At 43.2% G+C, this 20,538-nt stretch overlaps 1 protein-coding gene across 1 annotated transcript in view; it reads right to left on the bottom strand.

The window, feature by feature from the left end:
* The window catches only part of LOC106567667 (protein phosphatase 1E), a 66,091-nt gene that overhangs the window by 8,126 nt on the left and 37,427 nt on the right, over positions 1 to 20,538 (bottom strand). Inside the window, exons 2-3 of the mRNA XM_014137220.2 lie at positions 4,441 to 4,562; positions 1,668 to 1,867 (exon numbers count right to left, since the gene is read on the bottom strand). Coding sequence (XP_013992695.1) covers positions 1,668 to 1,867; positions 4,441 to 4,562 — 322 coding nt within the window. The remainder of the gene's footprint in view (positions 1 to 1,667; positions 1,868 to 4,440; positions 4,563 to 20,538) is intronic.

Below are 20,538 nucleotides of genomic sequence, written 5' to 3'. Positions count from 1 at the left end.
ATCGCAGGTGCAACGAAATGTTTCTATCTCCAGTTCTATCTGTCTGTTTGTCGTGTGTGTGTGTGTGTGTGTGTGTGTGTGTGTTTAAGTGTGTGTGTGAGGGTGTGTTGTTCAGCTTCATTGAAATCATTTCCTTCATGCCCGAGGGAGCACGTTAGAGTGCTGTAGCTAATAATGCTATTAGAAGCATTTCATTCACCAGCGGCAACCTACTGTGCTATCATTGACTGTTCTTATTGGGGTTGTAATGGGAATAACTCATTTAGGGGAGTTTTATTGATCTCCCCCCATAGTGAAGTGAGTCGATAGCTTCCCAGCTGGGTTAGCCCACTCAGTGGGGGGGTCTCTTCATTAGCTGATATACACAGAATAATAAAATGCTCTTTTTAGCCAGTCGGCAGCAATTTTGAAGAGTGCCTCTACAGGGTTGGGGTCAATTCCGTTTCAATTCAGGCAATTCAGGATGTAAACTGAAATTCCAATTCCAATTTTCCTCAATTTAGAATTGGAATTTCAGTTTACTTCCTGAATTGAAATGTGCTGTATCACGTGGTGATACTGTGTATTACTATTCTTGTATCAAGTGTTAGGCCAAATGCTGCTAAGAAACATTCAAACAATGACAGACATCCTGGAGTCTTTGATAGGAGGGTATATTTTGAGTGTGGCCAAGAACAAGGTATTGATTTTGTGGTCATCAGGATGCCATCCGCCATGTGTCTTGGGGTTTCTAGAGAGCCCTTTTAGAGTAAGCACTTTTAAGGCCACTATAGGGTTGGGCAGTATCCAGATTTCATACGTCATACTGTTTCTGTACCACACTGGGGTATACGGTATTACCGAATGTGCACACCAGGGGTGCTATTTCTCAGAAAAAAAGTGAACTTATAAGCAGTGGCGTAGCACGCACCACTGCAGCCCACGAGAGACGAGGGGGGTGGCCCAACCCACATTTCTTCTATCTATATATATTTTTTGTAATGATATTGAAAATCATAGCGTCGTTATGTCTAAATACTCCGGTATACGGTATATCACCCAAGCCTAGCCCACTAGGGAGAAGCCATAGGGCAGGGGCTACAGTAGTACTCGAGCCCTCTTTTCCCACCCTTTCCTCTTTTGATTTACCAGAAACGCCAATCAATTGCAATTGAATTTAAAGAGTCCATATCCCTTTAATGGTTATGGTAAGAACTGGAGGGTAATCTGATCCTAGATCTGTGGTTGAAGGCTGCTCTCTTCATCAACCTAGCGACATGCTGGAGTCATACGTACCTGTATGTTGAACTGATCCTAGACCTGTGGTTAAGGATTACTCTGTTCATGCTTACCTGTATGTTGAACTGATCCTAGACCTGTGGTTAAAGATTACTCTGTTCATGCTTACCTGTATGTTGAACTGATCCTAGACCTGTGGTTAAGGATTACTCTGTTCATGGTTACCTGTATGTTGAACTGATCCTAGACCTGTGGTTAAGGATTACTCTGTGCATGCTTACCTGTATGTTGAACTGATCCTAGACCTGTGGTTAAGGATTACTCTGTTCATGCTTACCTGTATGTTGAACTGATCCTAGACCTGTGGTTAAGGATTACTCTGTTCATGCTTACCTGTATGTTGAACTGATCCTAGACCTGTGGTTAAGGATTACTCTGTTCATGCTTACCTGTATGTTGAAGAGGGTGTTGAAGTCGGGGATGACGATGTGTTTGTCCTCCATCTTGCGGCGCATGTTTTTGATGGCGTGGATGGAGGTCTCGTAGTAGGGCTGAGGCCGGCGGCGGTAAGGGAAGTCTTTCAGCCACAGGCAGCATGTTTCACACAACTTATTGAAGATGAGCCGGGCAAAGGCCACCGACTCAATCTCTAAAAGAGAACACACACACACGCACAAACACACGCACGCACCCGCACATGCACGCACACAAATGGCATGTGATCAGACCTCAGGCTCGCACACATATACATTATACACGCATGTATCCATGCATAAGTGCACATGTGAAAAGAATGCACATCATTTATAGCCTCCAGATGTTATTCACGTTTGTTCACATTAAAATACACACATGTAGACTCACATGAAACCATACACACGTAATCACACATACGCATGCACACACACACACACACATATGTTTGCAATCAGTCCCAATTAACCCGGTAGTCTGGGACACCTGTATTCCATACTAGAGCTCTTGAACCCAAAGCCACTCATGTAAGTCAACAACAGGGTTTATTGGATTACTGTCAACGTTTCTGATGATACATTTTTTGTTGTCTTACAGTAAATATGCTTGCATTGATAGTGACAGTTTGCATTGATATTGCATTGCATATTGCATATTTATTGACATTGAATTGTTTAAATGCACTGTATAATCTCTCCTGTCATAAGTGACATAAACATGTTTTGGTTGGTTATCATAGTCTGTGTACCTACAGTACTCCCATTAGAACAGAACGCATCAATCATTTCAGCTTCAATTTGGATGTTTGTTATTTCTGTATGTTTTAAAATGTGTTCATAGGTGAATAAGAAATGGCTTTCGGGTTTTAAACAGCATCGGTGTGAGCTCACTGACGGAATTTCGAGGAAGTAAACTAATTTAGGGCTCGATTCAATCCGTATTGAAATGTAAAGGTCATTTCCAAATGAGCCGACATATGCAGCGTTTACCGTGAATGGAGTCTCCGTTAATGTGAGAACATTGCCTTTAAACCTTTATTGTGCTGTAGCGCAGCTCTTCAGGGCTTCGGATTGAATCAAGCCCTTAGTCTTTTTCTTCTCTGTCACAGCAAGTCGAGCAACAGAGATGGACTCAGGAGACAATGTTTAAGTGTTTGTTTTTATTTTGTTGAATCTGAAATATAGATAAACCTCTCTAAGTACTCTGTTCCCTAGTTACCTTGGTTGTTGTGAGGGGGGATTAACTGGGTGACTGAGATTCGTGTGAAAACTTGTGGGCTTACTGTTTGTTGCAAAGGGCTCACCAATTGTTAATTCGTAATTTACAGAAGAGCAGCGGTTATAACTCGTCTTAAGAAGCTCTGATGCTTACTATAGAGTCCTATGTTTTACTATAGATACCTATAATCCTATAAATACTGTGAGATTTCAAGTTAGGCTGTTTTTCTACTTACCTAGAGACAGATGAACTCATGGATTCCATTTTTATGTCTCTGCATCCTCCTCTCAAAAACAGGGAAATAGACCTAACTATTCCAAAGCTTGGTGGTTAGCACTTGGTCCTCTATGTATTTTTTACAAGTTCATTTGAAACGCTAACATTTAGATTATAGTTGTTTTAAATGCTTTTTTACTTTACTGTTGTCTCTGATGTACGCATTTCATTCATCCGCCGTGGCCACACGGATGATAGGCTGTGCGCAACCTCTCAAGTCAACACAGTGGCCAGATGCGACAGCGGCACAGAATGAGGAAGTTGATAGTATCTATGAGTTCATTTGACTCAGGGTAAGAAGAAAAACAACCAAAATCTCAAAATCTCGCAGTATCTCTTTAAGACCCCATAGCTTCTGTAATGAATATCTGGACGAGGTCATTTTGAATGAATTCTCTGCTCCACCTAGTGGAAATAAGGACTTGGTCTTTCCACTCTCCAATCTTCCTCACTCTCCTTTCTTCCCCTTCTCTCTATTCCTCTCCGTTCCTCTCCTCCTCCTCCTCTCCCTAACTCCCCAGGCTCTGTAGTTAAATTTAACCTCCCATTCCATCTCAGAGCCCTGTCAGTGAGCAGTGGGAGCCCTGTGTGTGTGGGTGTGTGGGTGTGTTCGTGTGTCTCCTCTGCCCTGGGCCTAGATGGCCAGGCTGTCTGCTATCCTCTGTTCTTACCCACTCTTACCGCCCACCTGACATTCACCAACCCACCCTCCGTCCCAAGACAGCAACCCCATCACGCAAATCACCAGAGCCAAAATTATCTTTCCCCTGCGTTCTCTTTTTGCCTCCCTCTCTCCCCCCCCTCTCTCTCTCTGATAAGAACACAGAGATCTTAAAGGAGGACTGTCGCAGGGTTATTCATTGCTGTTCCCTTCTCTTCTAAAAGACCTCTGCTCTCGCTCGCTCGCTCGCTCCACAGAGTGCTTTGTTTTGTAACTGACAAAGTAAAGGGAATTCAAAGTGACAGCGGTTGACATCAAGCTGTGGTATAAAAAAAGTGAGCCAGGAAGCGCAACTGTTTTAATGCTAATTATTCGCTAAGAGATTGTAGCAGCTGTGCCACAAACACAATGTGTTTGTGTTAAAGTTGGCGATTTTCTCATTTGTCCACGGTGTTGAATAAAACAACACCTGAAATGATTAAGGCTTTAAGCCAATATATTGAATAAAAAGTACCTCTGTCCTTTCAGTAGCCTAGCTAGGTCAGTACGTGACCTGATTTTGCATGTCATGCGCAGGCTGACAGGGGACTCACGGGGGAAAGGGTCTACTCCATCCTCAACGGTCTTCTGGATGTGGTAGATGGAGAGGTCACTCTGCAGAACACTGTCTGCTGTAGCCCGCGCCAGGGCAGCCGCCAGGGAGAAGGGGCAGTTACTGTCGGAGAGAGAGAAAAAAGAGAATGAGAGGGGTTAAAACATCCATTCAACACCAGGGAGGAAGTAAAATAAAAGCCTAGGAGGAATAGATGGAAGGAGGTATAGGATGATTATACTGTAGCAACCAGATCTAACAATAATATAGCATAGAGATTGAGAGAGAATGATGGAGAGAGAGTGTGTGCTAGGTTGTAGCTGTAACGTCCCCATCAACCTTACTTGAGTTATTATACTCCAAAGAGACCAGCCTATAGACTTACAGTCCTCAATGACCAGCTCTCACTTCAACCATTAGGCCTACCATCAATTCATTTCACTGAAGTAATTCCCTCCATCGAGCAGCTTTAACCAATCCCACAGTAGAAGTCTGTCTGTCTGTCCTTTGGCATGAGACAGGCCTGTTCATTTTCCATGTTCCAATCGCTCCTGGTTTGTAATTTGTACCCCCTTTTTCCTCCCCAATTTCGTGATTACGATCTTGTTTCATCGCTGCAACTCCCCAACGGAATGAGTGACACAACCAACCGTTGGGATCCAATGGAGGAGTTTCCTAACACTGGTGGGGGATCCTGAGCTTTGTTCTGCCACCACTCTATTTAGGGTCTTTTAGTTCCGTATTCCCCTATGATGCCCTGCCCACTTGACCTACTTCCTGATCGAAAACAGTTGTTTTCCTCCTTACATTTTAGGTTCTCGGCACCGAATAGCTAGCTAGCTAGTTAGCATCTAGTTAGAGATGGCGCCACTAGATGGCTGTGCTAGATCAATTGGCATGCAAGTTCTGAGGAATACTGCCGGAAGTAGGAAAACATTTACAGTAAATGGACACGCCCTTGTTGCCAGGCGCCGTGAGGTGAATAATAATGGCAATAGTAATGGCGTCTTTTTGTAGGCACGAACTCTGCCATGGTACTATGGTGTTGAACGCTGAGCTGTAGTCAAAGACCAGCATTCTAACGTAGGTGTTCCTCTTGTCCAGGTGGGAGAGGGCAGTGTGGAGTGCAATAGAGATGGCGTCATCTGTGGATCTGTTGGAGGCGGTATGCGAATTAGAGTGGGTCCAGAGTGTGTGGGATGATGGCGTTGATGTGAGCCATGACCAGCCTTTTAAAGCATTTCATGGCTACAGATGTAAGTGCTACGAGGCGATAGTCATTTAGACAGGTTACCTTGGCGTTCTTGGGCACACTTGGGCACACAGACTATGGTGGTCTACTTGAAACATGTAGGTCAGGGAGAAGTTGAAAATGTCAGTGAAGACACTTGCCAGCTGGTCAGCACATGCTTTGAGTACGCGTCCTGGTAATCCGTCTCCTTGTGAATGTTAACCTGTTTAAAGGTCGTACTCACATTGGCTACGGAGAGCAAGATCACACAGTCATCTGGAACTCCTGGTGCTCTCATGCATGGTTCAGTGTTGCTTGCCTCGAAGCGAGCATATAAGGAATTTAACTCAACTGGAAATCTCACGTCACTGGGCAGCGCGTGGCTGGGTTTCTCTTTATAATCTGTGATAGTTTGCAAGCCCTGCCACATCCGACAAGTTTCAGAGCCGGCGTAGTAGGATTCGATCTAAGTTCTGTATTGATGTTTTGAATGTTTGATGGCTCGTCAGAGGTCGTAGCCGGATTTCTTATAAGCGTCCAGATTAGTGTCCTGCTCCTTGAAAGCGGCCTCTCTATCTTTTAGCTCAGTGTGAATTTTATTTTGCCTGTAATCCATGGCTTCTTGTTGGGATATATACGTACGGTCACTGCAGGGACATCGTTGTTGATGCATTTATTAATGAAGCGGTTGACTGATGCGGTAAACTCCTCAATGTTATCGGATTAATACCGGAACATATTCCAGTCTGTGCTAGCGGAACAGTCCAGTAGCTTAGCATCCGCTTCAACGGACCACTTCCGTATTGAGCGCACTGGTACTTCCTGTTTGAGTTTTTTCTTGTAAATAGGAATCAGGAGGATAGAGTTATGGCCAGATTTGCCAAATGTAGGGCGAGGGAGAGGGAGAGCTTTGAATGCATTTTTGTGTGCGCAGTAAAAGTTCCACCTCTGTATGTGCATTTTCTTGTTTGCTTATGGCCCTATGCAGCTCGTTGAGTGCGGTCTTAGCGCCAGCATCGGTTGGTGGTGGTAAATAGACAGCTAAGAAAAATAAAGATGAAAACTCTCTTGGTAAATAGTATGGTCTGCAGTTTATCATGAGGTATTCTAACTCAGGTGAGCAAACCTTGAGACGTCCTTAACATTAGAGATGTCATTAACAAAGAGACACAAAACTACCCCCTTAACCTTACCCAAGGCTGCTGTTTGGTCCTGACAATGCATAGAAAAACCAGTGATGTATATTATCAATTTTCATTGTTCAGCCACGACTCCGAGAAACATAGGATATTACAGTTCTTCAGGTCCCGTTGATAGTCTCAAACAGAGCTCATCCAGTTTGTTCTCGAGTGATTATACATTCAGCTAGCCCGCTCGTTTGTCTCACTTGCGCCGTCTTTTCCTCTTTCGAGTCCTGGGGATTAGGGCCTGGTTCGAAATGAGCAGTACATCCACAGCTGCTGACTCGCTGATGTAGAAATCTTCATCCAAATCGAGGTTAGTGATTGCTGTTCTGATGTCCAGAAGCCGTTTTCGGTCATAGAAATTGATAGCGGAAATATTATGTACATAAATGTTAAGATCAGCGTAAAAAAACACACAAAATAGCAGAATTGGTTAGGAGCCCGTAAGACAGCAGCTATCAATTGCAGAGCCATCATATTAACTGACTGACATTATCTTATAGAACAAGATGTATTAGATCTCCTTAGCCTGTGTTGACCTCAGAACGTATTTGCAGCGTTTATCCCAAAACCTTATTCTTTCCCAATTCATTTTCCCAATAGGAATGGCTGAACAAACCAGAGGTAACTCATTTCCATTTTTTAGGATTACAAGCTGGCGAGCTCTATAGGCACTCTACCGAGCGCTGAGAGTCAGCGCTGTCATATTACGAAATCTAGTGCTCGCACATGAGCCTGGCCGAGCTTTTGTGCTGTTGTTCAAATTCTATCAACTGTAGTTGCCATGGGAGATTACATTTGTTTACATTGTGGAAAATACAGTTCCATACAGTAGCCCTTTCTTGGCGAGCTAACAAGGGTGAAGCACCTGGATTGATTCAAGGCAATATCACACTATTTCACTGAAATCGTGTATTGCAATCAAAATATTAATGATGCCCTTGAACTAGCCCCAACGTGATTTCTATACTGCAGAAGTCACATTGGGGCTAGTCCCCAGAGCAACTTGGCTCAGAGACCCAGTGGAAAAATCCCGTTTTGAAGTGTCGTTATACCATCACTGCTAAAAGTACAATGATTTTTAAGGACAGTATATAACCATGCAATCATGAAATCCTTACTGGACTGATGAGAAAACAGCAAAAGACAAAGAACACATCCATTTAGAAGCTCCTTAAGAAAACTAGACTGAGAGATATGTCCTCTTTATGTTGTTCCAATAGTCCAACACACACAAAAAAGAAAAGCAACAAGTCAGATGAGAAGAGTGAAATACTCTCCCTCTCCAGAGATGTGCCAGTATAGATCTGTTTGTCTAAACTCAATCCATGTCCCTATTGGAGGGGAAATTCATTGAGTGATTCTGCGTCTGTCAGTAGCTACTATTGAGCTATCAGACCTCACCGCGGAACTGTGGTTATGGTGACCAGTACATTTTTAAATTGTCCTTCAAAACCATGCAATGGCCGCAATTAGAGGAAAGTCATGAGTGTGCCATTCAAGTGTCTACGTCTGTACGTCTGTTCCCTTCAAAGAGACCTAGGCCTAGATTAAATATTTAGCGAGATTTACATTTAAAGGTTATTTTCGGATTGTGACAACATATGCATCATTTACTGTGAATGTGGTCTCCGCGAACATTGCCTTTAAAACGTGCATAGCATTTAACATTGCCTTTAAAACGCGATAGGAATAAATCTGGCCCCTAGCCCTGATTCCTACTTACCCTAAGCTAAAACATTCCAGTGCACTGATGCCAATACATTGCCTTTAAAACGTGCATAGAGTTGAACATTTCCTTTAAAACAGGATCGGATTGAATCTGACCCCTAGCCCTGATTCCTACTCATCCTAAGCTTAAACATTCCAGTGCACCGATGCCAATACTTGCCCCACCTGCAAATAGAACTACTCAACGCTGACGAGGTGTAGCAGAACTATGTGTTCAGGTGCACCCTGGGAGCCTCAGGCAGCTTGGAGGGGGAATAGGGGGTGTGGGTCACATGATCTTGGCCCAGGTGCTTCCTTCATCTGGGCAGGTTATACGCCATTGTGGCACTGAGCTCCTGTACCCATGGTAACCTGAGGCACCAAGTGTGTTGACAGCTGATGATGGGGTCCCCATTACAACTGCACTGCCTGGCGGTGACAGCGGGTACAGGGGTTCATCGGGCAGGCGGCATGCCCACAGTCTACCTCTGACGGCTACAGGTATTGTGTGTGTGTTTTTGAATGTGTGTGCTGCGTGTGTGTGTATGCAGCAGGGGGTGACCATACATAGCCACTATAGCCCCAGAGACAACACAGGGGGTGAGGATGAAGGGATAGAGGAAGAGAGAAAGGAGGGAGGGATAAGCCCTACCCTTGTCTAAGGAAGTGGAGAAGCAAGCAGCTCAACAGGCAGCGAGCGAGGGGAAAGTGGAACATTCTCAAACAAGGACAGTCCACAATGACAGGCTGCTGCTCTACATTAAGGTAATCTGGGCCACCTCTATAGTGGGTATCATAAGAATTCACCCCCTTAGATTTTTTCACATTTTGTTGTGTTACAAAGTGGGATGGAAATTGATTTAATTGTGATTTTTTTCTGTCACTGATCTACAAAAAATACTCCATAATGTCAAAGTGAATGTACGAATTAATAAAAGATAAATAACTAAAATGTCTTGGTTATTAAAGTATTCACCTCCTTTGTTATGGCAACCTAAATAAGTTAAGGAGTAAAAATGTGCTTAACAAATCACATAATAAGTTGCATGGACTTACTCTGTCTGCAATGATAGCGGTAAACATGATTTTTGAATGACTACCCCATCTCTGTACACCATACAGTATATACAGTTATCTGTAAGATCCCTCAGTCGAGTAGTGAATTTCAAGCACAGATCAAAGAGCAGGGAGCTTTACAATGCCTTGCAAAGAAGGGCACCGATTGGTGGATAATTTTTTTTTATTTTTTTTTTTTAAAGCAGACACTGAATATCCTTTTAAGCATGGTGACGCTATTAATTAAGCTTTGGATGGTGAGTCAGTACAGAGATACAGGCGTCCTTCCTAACTGAGTTGCCCGAGAAGAAGGAAACCACTCAGGGATTTCACCATGAGGCCAATAGTGATTTTAAAACAGTTAATGAGTTTAATGGCTGTGATAGGAGAAAACTGAGGATGGCTCAACAACATTGCAGTTACTACATAAAACTAACCTAAATGATAAAGTGAAAAGAAGGAATCCTGTACAGAATAAACATACTCAAAAACATCCACCCTGCACCTAAAAGGAATACTGAAAAAATGTCCTGAATACAAAGCATTATGGTTGGGGCAAATCCAACACAACACATTCCCAAGTACCACTTTCACTATTTTCAAACATGGTGATGGCTGCCTCATGTTATGGGTATGCTTGCCATCAGCAAGGAGTCGGACTGCAGAGTTTTTCGAGATAGAAATAAACAGAATAAAGTTAAACACATGCAAATTGTAGTGGAAACCCTGATTTAGTCTGCTTTCCACCAGACACTGAGAGACAAATTCACCTTTTAACAGGACAATAACCTAAAACCCAAGGGCAAATCTACACTGGAGTTGCTTTACCAAGAAAACGTGAATGTTCTTGACTGGTCTAGTTACAGTTTTGATTAAATCTGCTTGAAAATCTATGACAAGACTTGAAAATGGCTGTCTAGCAATGATCAACAACCAACTTGACAGCGCTTGAACATTTGTTTTAAGAATAATGGGTAAATATTGCACAATCCAGGTGTGCAAATCTCTTAGAGAGACTTACCCCAAAAGATTCACAGCTCTAATCGCTGCCAAATGTGTTTCTAACATGTATTGACTCAGGGGGGTGAGTATTTGTTTAATCATGATATATTAGTGTTTTATTTTTCATTCATTTAAATAAAATGCTAGAATTGTTCATACACTTTGAAATTACAGTGTATTTTGTGTAGATTGTTGACGAAAGGAAATGAAATACAATTCAATCCATTTTAATCCCACTTTGTAACACAATACAATTTGAAGAAATCTAAGGGGGTGAATACTCATGATAGGCACTGTATATTGAGGTAACCAAGGTAACTCGGCCTAGTTACTCTATAAGAAGAATACTCAAATTAACATGAGAAGATAAATTATCTCAGATAACAGGCTAAATTGCTCTATGTGCCAAGTGCCAACCACGGTCACCATTCCATCTTGTTGCGGGTAACCAGCGATAACCAGTCTAGTTACAATACCTGTTTAATGTATTTGGTCAATTATAACAATCATCATCAGGGAAGTTGATGATACAAGTAATCTTATCTTTCGGCAGAGAATAGAAAGTTAAACATTTTGCAGCGTCCTCTGAAATGTAGGTAATGTTGAAAGTGCAGCTACATTAAATACATTTGATAGCAAGGTCACAGGTTATCTTTAACTGCATAAGAATCTAAGTTAGATAGAGATGTTAAAAATGAGTTAAAGTTGATCTCAAGCCTAAAATGTGATTATTTGGACTCCAGATACTACAGCCAATTAAATGAACTCAGGCACAGATTGTTTGAGTGAATTCTGGTTGTATTGTAAATAAAGATTTGTCCTCGTTGCAGATGTCTTGTGTAATAGACTCTCGTGGTCTGAGCAAAGTAGCCTAGTTTGGTAGAAAGCAGATGGCACAGCCTATTAAGAAGAGTTTACTCAGTACAACACTACTATCAGTGCTTATGTAACTCCTGTGTTACTAGAGAGCAGTAAGCAGGATATTCTCTGGGTTTAAAGTTGGTGGTGTGTACGTGTAGAGAGCTGGACAAGAGACGCAGATAACTTTTCTGACAGCCACACACGCACCGCAATGAACTCCTGTAAGTCGCACTGGATAAAAGCGTCTGCTAAATGACTCAAATGGAAATGTAGCATTTTATTCAGCAACTATCTAACTCCTAAACTACACTCTTTCCAGTTGGACCCACTTGCTTATAAAAAATACTATTCTATCTAAATGTTATGCCTCTATTAACCGACTCCATTTCAACAGTTCATTGGTTGTTAATGAGGGTGCACTATACACAATAAGTAACCGTGCTCGCTGCAGTTCTCTTCATGCTCAATTTCTAATCTGACTAAAATGCAATCAAAGAGCAGACGGAAATGTACCTGGACCATCGGGTCTCTACTAATTGATAACGTCTTTATTGAATCAGTAGAGAGGAGGGGATGTGGAGAGGACAGGGAGTGAGTGGGTAAATGGCCTGAGGGGTTGTGGTGGGAGGTGTGTGCGTGGGTGGGTATGAGGGTATTGTATGTGCGTGTGTGTGTAGGAAGATAATATGGGGTTGGGGGGGGGGGGTCTGCATTTAGTGGTGTGCGTGGGCATGCATGTGTGTGTGTTTTTAAGGCATGGTATCTTTATATGGGATTATAGGGGTGAGAGAGAGAGAGAGAGAGATGCTAACAGTCTCATCGTTCTCCAGCTGCCATGCCAATGGCTGGGCTGCACTCTGTGCTGTTCCTCCTCCACATTTCCATTCATAGAAATTCTCTCTCTTCCTCTCTTTTTCTCGCTGTCCTCTTTTCACGCTCACTAGCTCACATACTCCGTCACTGCTTGCCCAAGATGGGTGGGTGCCGAGGTGTGGGGCCCTCATTGGCTGAGGGACTCCAGCACATCCGTCGGTAGCCAATAAGGTCCCCCATCTACTTGTGCGACACTGTGAAGTCAGATCAGTGTGAGGAATTGGGATTAGGAGGAGAAAAAAAAGCTTTTTTCATACAGCTATCTTTGTGAATTCTATTTTACAAACCTAACAACGCACATTGCTTTTATAGTGACAACAACAGATACAATGCGTTCGAGCTTCACAGCTTGCAGTATTTTTCATCTATTGGCTGACTAATTTACTGGGTTATTTCTATATATACAGTATATTCCATATACACTGAGTGTACAAAACATTTCCATGAAATAGACTGACAAGGTGAAAGCTATGATCCTTTATTGATGTCACTTGTTAAATCTACTTCAATCAGTATAGATGAAGGGGAGGAGACAGGTTAAAAATAGATTTTTAAGCCTTGAGACAATTTAACCTTTATTTTATCAGGTAGTCAAACTGAGACCAATGTCTCTTTTACAGATGAGCCCTGAATTACATAAACTACAGAAAATACACACACACATGGATTGTGTATTTTTTCTTTCCCTCCCCTTGCCAGCTAGCCTATAGCGAGCAGTTTTTCACCCTTTCGTTATCATCATGGGCGATGTTAGCGTTTGCATGATGTATGCCTATATTGACATGCATAGTGTAGCAGTGAGGCTGGGAGAGACAGAGCATAGCGCTGAGGGCTTTACTGCAGCTTACTGCAGCTGCTGTCTGTGGAAGTGAGAGATCTGGGTCGGGGAGCCTCGCTTTGACGTCATACTGAGAGAGAGGAGGCTAAGCCCGGTTTCACTACTGCATAGAGGGAGGAAGAGACAGGAAGCGAGAGAGACAGGAAGCGGGAGAGACAGTGAGAGAGAGATAAAGACAGAGAGCATACCCTCGGATTGATAAATGAGTAGCTCTCTCTGCAGCGTATTTCTCAAACTAATGGAGAAGACTGCTGGCAGCTCCATTGTTTAGGGTTTTAGCCTCCCAGAGACGTCTCTCATTGGAAAATGAGCATCACATAACTAGGATCCCAGTGAACCCTGTAGCAGGTTACGTTGTCAAGGTTAATGCTATGAGGATCTCTTGAAGTCATAGGCATACCTGTACGTCAGAGAGTTGAGTGTGTATTGAAGAGAGGGCAGTTGTGCGATTGGGTATGTGTCAGTTACATTGGTGCTGATTTTGAGGCATCGTGTATCAGCGCAGAGTGATCCCAGCAACACAGGCAACTGTGTGTGAGAAGGCAGTGCCTGAGCTCAGACCCATCCCTGCAACAGTGCGTCACAACCGTCTCTCAGGCGGCTCCTGTTCCTACATTAACTTTCAACTGTCCTTGACAGAGACTTGGCAAGATCTCTACACACCCACACGCTGCAGCCTGAAAGCTGAACGTTTGTCCTTACATAGAGTGTTCCTTCTATGACCTACCTGTATAGAGAGCTTTATCCAAACCTTGACTCATCTTATGACAATAGAAATTCCCATACATACAGAACTTGTAGGGATAAATGTACTGGGCTGTCTTGACTTAGGGCTGTCCTCCTCCCCTCTTGCTAGCCAGAACTGTAAATGACACAGTCGTGTCCACTGGACGTCACTGGTGCGTGGCTGTGATGCTGTTCACAGTGCAGACCACAGCTAACGTCACAACGCCCACCTTTCCTTCACATACCCACTCTCTCCATCTCTCACTCTCTCTTTATACCTCTCTGGCGTCAGCGCGTTCTCTCTCTCTTTATCCCTCTCTGGCGTCAGTGCGTTCTCTCTCTCTTTATCCCTCTCTCGCATCAGTGCGTTCTCTCTCTTCTTGCTAACCTGAGTTTTTCTCTTTGCTCTCTTTTACATATGAATTCACCTCCCGAGTCACAGGGGGTTTGGGGGCTCTGTGTTCCCTTAGCTGAGCAGGTTATCTACAGCAGGGGTGTGTGTGTGTGTGTGTGTGTGTGTGTGTGTGTGTGTGTGTGTGTGTGTGTGTGTGTGTGTGTGTGTGTGTGTGTGTGTGTGTGTGTGTGTGTGTGTGTGTGTGTGTGTGTGTGTGTGTGTGTGTGAGTGATTTTCTTTGAGAAACAGCTATGACTCGGCTGGGGACAAGGTGGGTGGGAGAAGATCGATCAGACTTCTTGTATTTCTTGACTTATGGTATTGGGGCAGCATATGAGAAGTAAACAACAAGTTGTCAACTTTGGGCCATAACGCTTTCTGTCAACATCACGGGGAACCAGTAAATGTAGGCATGGTTAGATTTGGTTTGTTTTATGGACTGAATGTGTGTTGTGTTTTTGTCAGTCTAAAAATGCCATTGAGCTCTGAGCACAGTGCCATTAAGTAATTCATGAATCCATCTATGCGGAAGGAGCTGGCAAGCACAATGAGTAGACATTGTTATGGATGCCTCGTATCAAGGAGGTGCCCCTAGGGGTTTTGTTAAAGTTGGCGGAACGAAAGCACCTCCATCGTCGCATGACGGTGGCCTCAGCTTCAAACAAGACATTCCCGTGGAGAAGCAAACTGCTATGATCCACATTAACCGGACTGTGCTACAATTCCTCCTGGGCACTAATTGTATTCGATATCTATAGCTACACAGTATGTCAGACTATTAATCAGTGACAGTAGCTTTGTTTGAACAGGTCCGGTTGTGAAGTGAGCGTCTTATTGGCTACTTTACAGTGTAGCACGAACCTGTGACATGGCTGGGGGACTCTAGCAACTGACTGTGTGTTGAAAGTAAATGAAAAGGAGACTGAGCTATGCTTTGACTCAGGCACAACTGAAATGGAAGTCATCGTGTTCCTGGCACTTGGAATAGACAGCTCTAATAGCCTGGCTGAGGATGGACTCTCAGTCTCTCAGTGATGTTGGTCCCCTAAAACATTTGGGGTGAATGATTTCAGCATCACTCCCTGCCACTCCCTAAATGTCTTTACTGTTGATGGCTTCATAGATTTACATGAGCTCTTCTTCAAACCGATAGACATTGTAATAATTCACTGAATGTAAGGATTTCATTCCCATTAATGGAGAATATTTCAAATGTAGCATTCATCAATAGGGGAGAGTGGAGCAAGTTGTTTCTAGGAAACCATACACAAAATGGATAATTTGACCAAATATTTAGGAATATGTCATAATTTTTTGGAGCCTGTGAATGTAATAAACCACATGGAAAAAGTAGAAAGCAAGTTAGGTCCAAAAAAACAGATTTTCATCATTGAAATTAATGTATTGTGTTTCGTGATGTATCTAAACCAAAGTATATAACTTTAAGATGTTGGGGTCTCTATAAGCTTCAATATGAGGTCCTAACCTACAGTAGCAGGAAAGTGCATCCTTGTAGCTGTGTGGGCTAATATAGTCAAAATGTTTGCCTTGGGAGCTCAACTTGTCATTGTATTAGCCAATGACAAGTTGAGAAAATTGAAGCGTTTTCTTCCCAGGTGTAATGCAAGGCAACAACAGGGCCTGGCCTATGTGAAAAGTGAAAAAATGTACAAAGTGTTTGTTAGGTGTTAAGCATAAAATGTACAAAGTGTTTGTTAGGTGTTAAGCGTGTGTTAAAATATGCTTAAAATGTGATTATGTTTAATTGTGTTTGGGAAATAAAGATAGATATGGTTTTTAAAGGAAGTGGTAATATTTCATTCAGATCAGAAATGTGTAGGCAGCTTAATTTACCCTTTCCTGGAGCCCAACTTACCCCATAAACTATGTTGTCAAATGATTATATGAATTGGGATTATTTCCATGGATACACAACATCCTGAAACATATGTAGATATCTTTGTTAGAAAGAATATTACACTTCTCTTGACGGAGTGATGGAGAATGTAAAAAATGGCTCAACTTACCCCACTCTCCCCTACAACATAGTCAAACCAAAGAGAAAGTGCTGATCACTTTGCAGGGGTTTGTTTGTGCATCTTGTCTAACACAGTCTTTGATAATAAAATAAAGACAAGTAAGCTCATCGCCTGAAATTGTGGCTTGGGAAAGAAATGTGACCTGCTTGTTGGTGATATGGGCTGGCTTAATTCAATGTGCTATCTTATATACAGTATTTTGGTCCTGTGACCACCCATGTGGACACGCATATTAAGGGGTAGCAGCTGTGGCGGTAGTGACGGCATCATCTGCAAACGCTTCCGAATACAGGAGGTTCACTCTTATATCATATAGAAATGTACAGATGCTACAACTAGCAACTCTTGAGGGCAAATGGCTATTTTTACTCATAATGGCAAGCCATTCTCTCTTTCTCTACAGCTGTCCTTTTATCCCCCCTCCTCTTTCTTTCTTAACAAAAGGTCAGAACACTGGAAATACGTCACCAGCCATAAGATGAGCATTGATATTCTAATCTAGGGAGTTGATGTTTGTTCCTGGAATGCAGGGAAACAGCATACAGTGTGAATTAGATTGATCATGGAAAAGGAAGATATCTCTAAGATAAAAAATATATTTTTAGGCCTATTTAATCCCCGTCTTCAACATCTTTATGAACATCTTGTCAATATATGACCTGGAAATTTCATCATTTTTAAGGGCCACTTGAATAGTAGCAAGCTTAAAGCCAAGGTCATCTTGTTCATTAAGCAGTAGATTGTATGATAGAGCCATCACAGGCCCAGAGCTAGCTTTTCTGAAAGCTTGGGAGCAGATCACGAGGGGCCGTAATACTGAATGTAATACTCTGTTCAGATACCAGAGCAATTATCTTTGCTCGAGATACTCATGCATTAGAAATGGAAATGTTCCTTCATCAAGGGTTACAGATGTAGGATCTTAATTTGACCACCCTCTTGCAGGAGAACTTTCCTGCAATTCAGGAAATTTAAAACTTGTAGTGTATTTAACATTTAAAAAGCCTTCTGAAGTTTGTAATTTCCACTTTGAAATGTCAGACTTTATTTTCCCTTACGAAAAATGTCCATTAATTATAATCCACATAATAATTCACATTTCCTGTTGCTGCAGGATTATTTTCCTGCTGTGGCAAACTGGCTCAAATTAAGATCCTACAACTGTATAGGACAGGTCACATAGCTATTATCTTTGGAACAATACATTGATACCCTGTGGCAGTAAGACAATCAAGGATAAACGTTGCCCACTACGGGTGAAAGGTTGAGTTGAGTATTAGCCAGGCTTATGGGTGCAAACCAGGACAGGGTGCTTATTCCTACACTGCACTTCAGAAGATCAGCCAAGAAAGAACCATGAGCCATACAAGAGCACACCGATTTTGCATTGGTGTTGTGGTGGGGATGCATGTCTGGTTCAAGTGTAACAAAACAATGGGAACTAATGGGACAAATCTCACTCGCCTCGAAAGTATTTGCTTGACCCCGCACGAATTTGTAACTGAACTCTGGTTCCAATTAGTAAAAGGAGCATTTAGGCTGAAATGAAAGTGATGCTAGGAAGAGGACACACAAACATGTCATTATGGGCAAACAAAGATGTAAGGTTAGCTTTGGAGCCAAGTTTGAATACTGTAAAACTTCAATTAAATGCAGAGTCTCAAATAGCCGCCTGTACCTTTTAATAGCCGGGCAACGACACACATTTCAGCAAATAAACGCCTATTTCAAATAAACGCTGGGTCTAAATGAATTGTTTACGAGGTTACCATGAATAGTGTACGAGGTTTAATGTTTGATTTGTTACATAAAAAAAATGATGCCAATCATCCGTTTTTATTGGCAGTAAGAAACTGCTAGCCATTGGCTGCTAAGAGCTGAGAACGGCTAACTAATTGACAATGTCATGTCCTGCCCATAGTAAGATGTTATTTTCTATGGTAGAGTAGGTCAGGGCGTGACAGGGGATGTTTTTCTATGTTTTGTATTTCTATGTTAATGTTCTAGTTTTGTATTTCTATGTTGGTTTTGTTTGGGATGATCTCCAATTAGAGGCAGCTGGTCCTTGTTGTCTCTAATTGGAGATCATACACTGCTCAAAAAAATAAAGGGAACACTTAAACAACACAATGTAACTCCAAGTCAATCACACTTCTGTGAAATCAAACTGTCCACTTAGGAAGCAACACTGATTGACAATACATTTCACATGCTGTTGTGCAAATGGAATAGACAACAGGTGGAAATTATAGGCAGTTAGCAAGACACCCCCAATAAAGGAGTGGTTCTGCAGGTGGTGACCACAGACCACTTCTCAGTTCCTATGCTTCCTGGCTGATGTTTTGGTCACTTTTGAATGCTGGTGGTGCTTTCACTCTAGTGGTAGCATGAGACGGAGTCTACAACCCACACAAGTGGCTCAGGTAGTGCAGCTCATCCAGGATGGCACATCAATGCGAGCTGTGGCAAGAAGGTTTGCTGTGTCTGTCAGCGTAGTGTCCAGAGCATGGAGGCGCTACCAGGAGACAGGCAAGTACATCAGGAGACGTGGAGGAGGCCGTAGGAGGGCAACAACCCAGCAGCAGGACCGCTTCCTCCGCCTTTGTGCAAGGAGGAGCAGGAGGAGCACTGCCAGAGCACTGCAAAATGACCTCCAGCAGGCCACAAATGTGCATGTGTCTGCTCAAACGGTCAGAAACAGACTCCATGAGGGTGGTATGAGGGTCTGACGTCCACAGGTGGGGGTTGTGCTTACAGCCCAAACACTGTGCAGGACGTTTGGCATTTGCCAGAGAACACCAAGATTGGCAAATTCGCCACTGGCGCCCTGTGCTCTTCACAGATGAAAGCAGGTTCACACTGAGCACATGTGACAGACGTGACAGAGTCTGGAGATGCCCTGGAGAACGTTCTGCTGCCCGCAACATCCTCCAGCATGACCAGTTTGGCGGTGGGTCAGTCATGGTGTGGGGTGGCATTTCTTTGGGGGGCCGCACAGCCCTCCATGTGCTCGCCAGAGGTAGCCTGACTGCCATTAGGTAACAAGATGAGATCCTCAGACCCCTTGTGAGACCATATGCTGGTGCGGTTGGCTCTGGGTTCCTCCTAATGCAAGACAATGCTAGACCTCATGTGGCTGAAGTGTGTCAGCAGTTCCTGCAAGAGGAAGGCATTGATGCTATGGACTGGCCCGCCCGTTCCCCAGACCTGAATCCAATTGAGCACATCTGGGACATCATGTCTCGCTCCATCCACCAACGCCACGTTGCACCACAGACTGTCCAGGATTTGGCGGATGCTTTAGTCCAGGTCTGGGAGGAGATCCCTCAGGAGACCATCCGCCACCTCATCAGGAGCATGCCCAGGCATTGTAGGGAGGTCATACAGGCACGTGGAGGCCACACACACTACTGAGCCTCATTTTGACTTGTTTTAAGGACATTACATCAAAGTTGCATCAGCCTGTAGTGTGGTTTTCCACTTTAATTTTGAGTGTGACTCCAAATCCAGACCTCCATGGGTTGATAAATTGGATTTCCATTGATTATTTTTGTGTGATTTTGTTGTCAGGACATTCAACTATGTAAAGAAAAAAGTATTTAATAAGATTATTTCTTTCATTCAGATCTAGGATGTGTTATTTTAGTGTTACCTTTATTTTTTTGAGCAGTGTACTTAAGTAGGGTTTTTTTCCACCTGGGTTTGTGGGAGATTTTTTTGAGTTGTGTATGATTCACCTCTGCGTCACGGTTTGTTGTTTTTTGTCATTCAGTTTATGTATTGCATAGTTTCACAGTATAAATAAAATGTGGAATGACAAACACGCTGCACTTTGGTCCGCTTCTCCTTTCGACAACCATGACAGAATCTCCCACCACCAAAGGACCAAGCAGCGTGATCAGGAGTGGACCTGGGAGGACATTTTGAATGGCAAGGGATCCTGGACGTGGGAGGAGATGGGAACAGGTGGAGGCAGCAAGAGCAGAATGGCAACGTTACGAGAAACTAGCACGGCAACGACGGAAGCACAAGAGGCATCCCCCCCAAAAAATTGGCGGTGGGGCACACGGGGAGTTTGGCAGAGTCAGGGTGGAGACCTGAGCCAACTCCCTGTGTTTACCATGGGGAGCGAGTGAAGAAGCAAGCACCGTGTTATGCGGTGATGCGCACTGTGTCGCCAGTGCG

The sequence above is a fragment of the Salmo salar genome, chromosome ssa13 (genome assembly GCF_905237065.1).
Source record: "Salmo salar chromosome ssa13, Ssal_v3.1, whole genome shotgun sequence".
Taxonomy (NCBI): Eukaryota; Metazoa; Chordata; class Actinopteri; order Salmoniformes; family Salmonidae; genus Salmo; species Salmo salar.
Note: the sequence above shows the minus strand (reverse complement) of the source record. Positions and strands in the feature narration are given on the sequence as shown.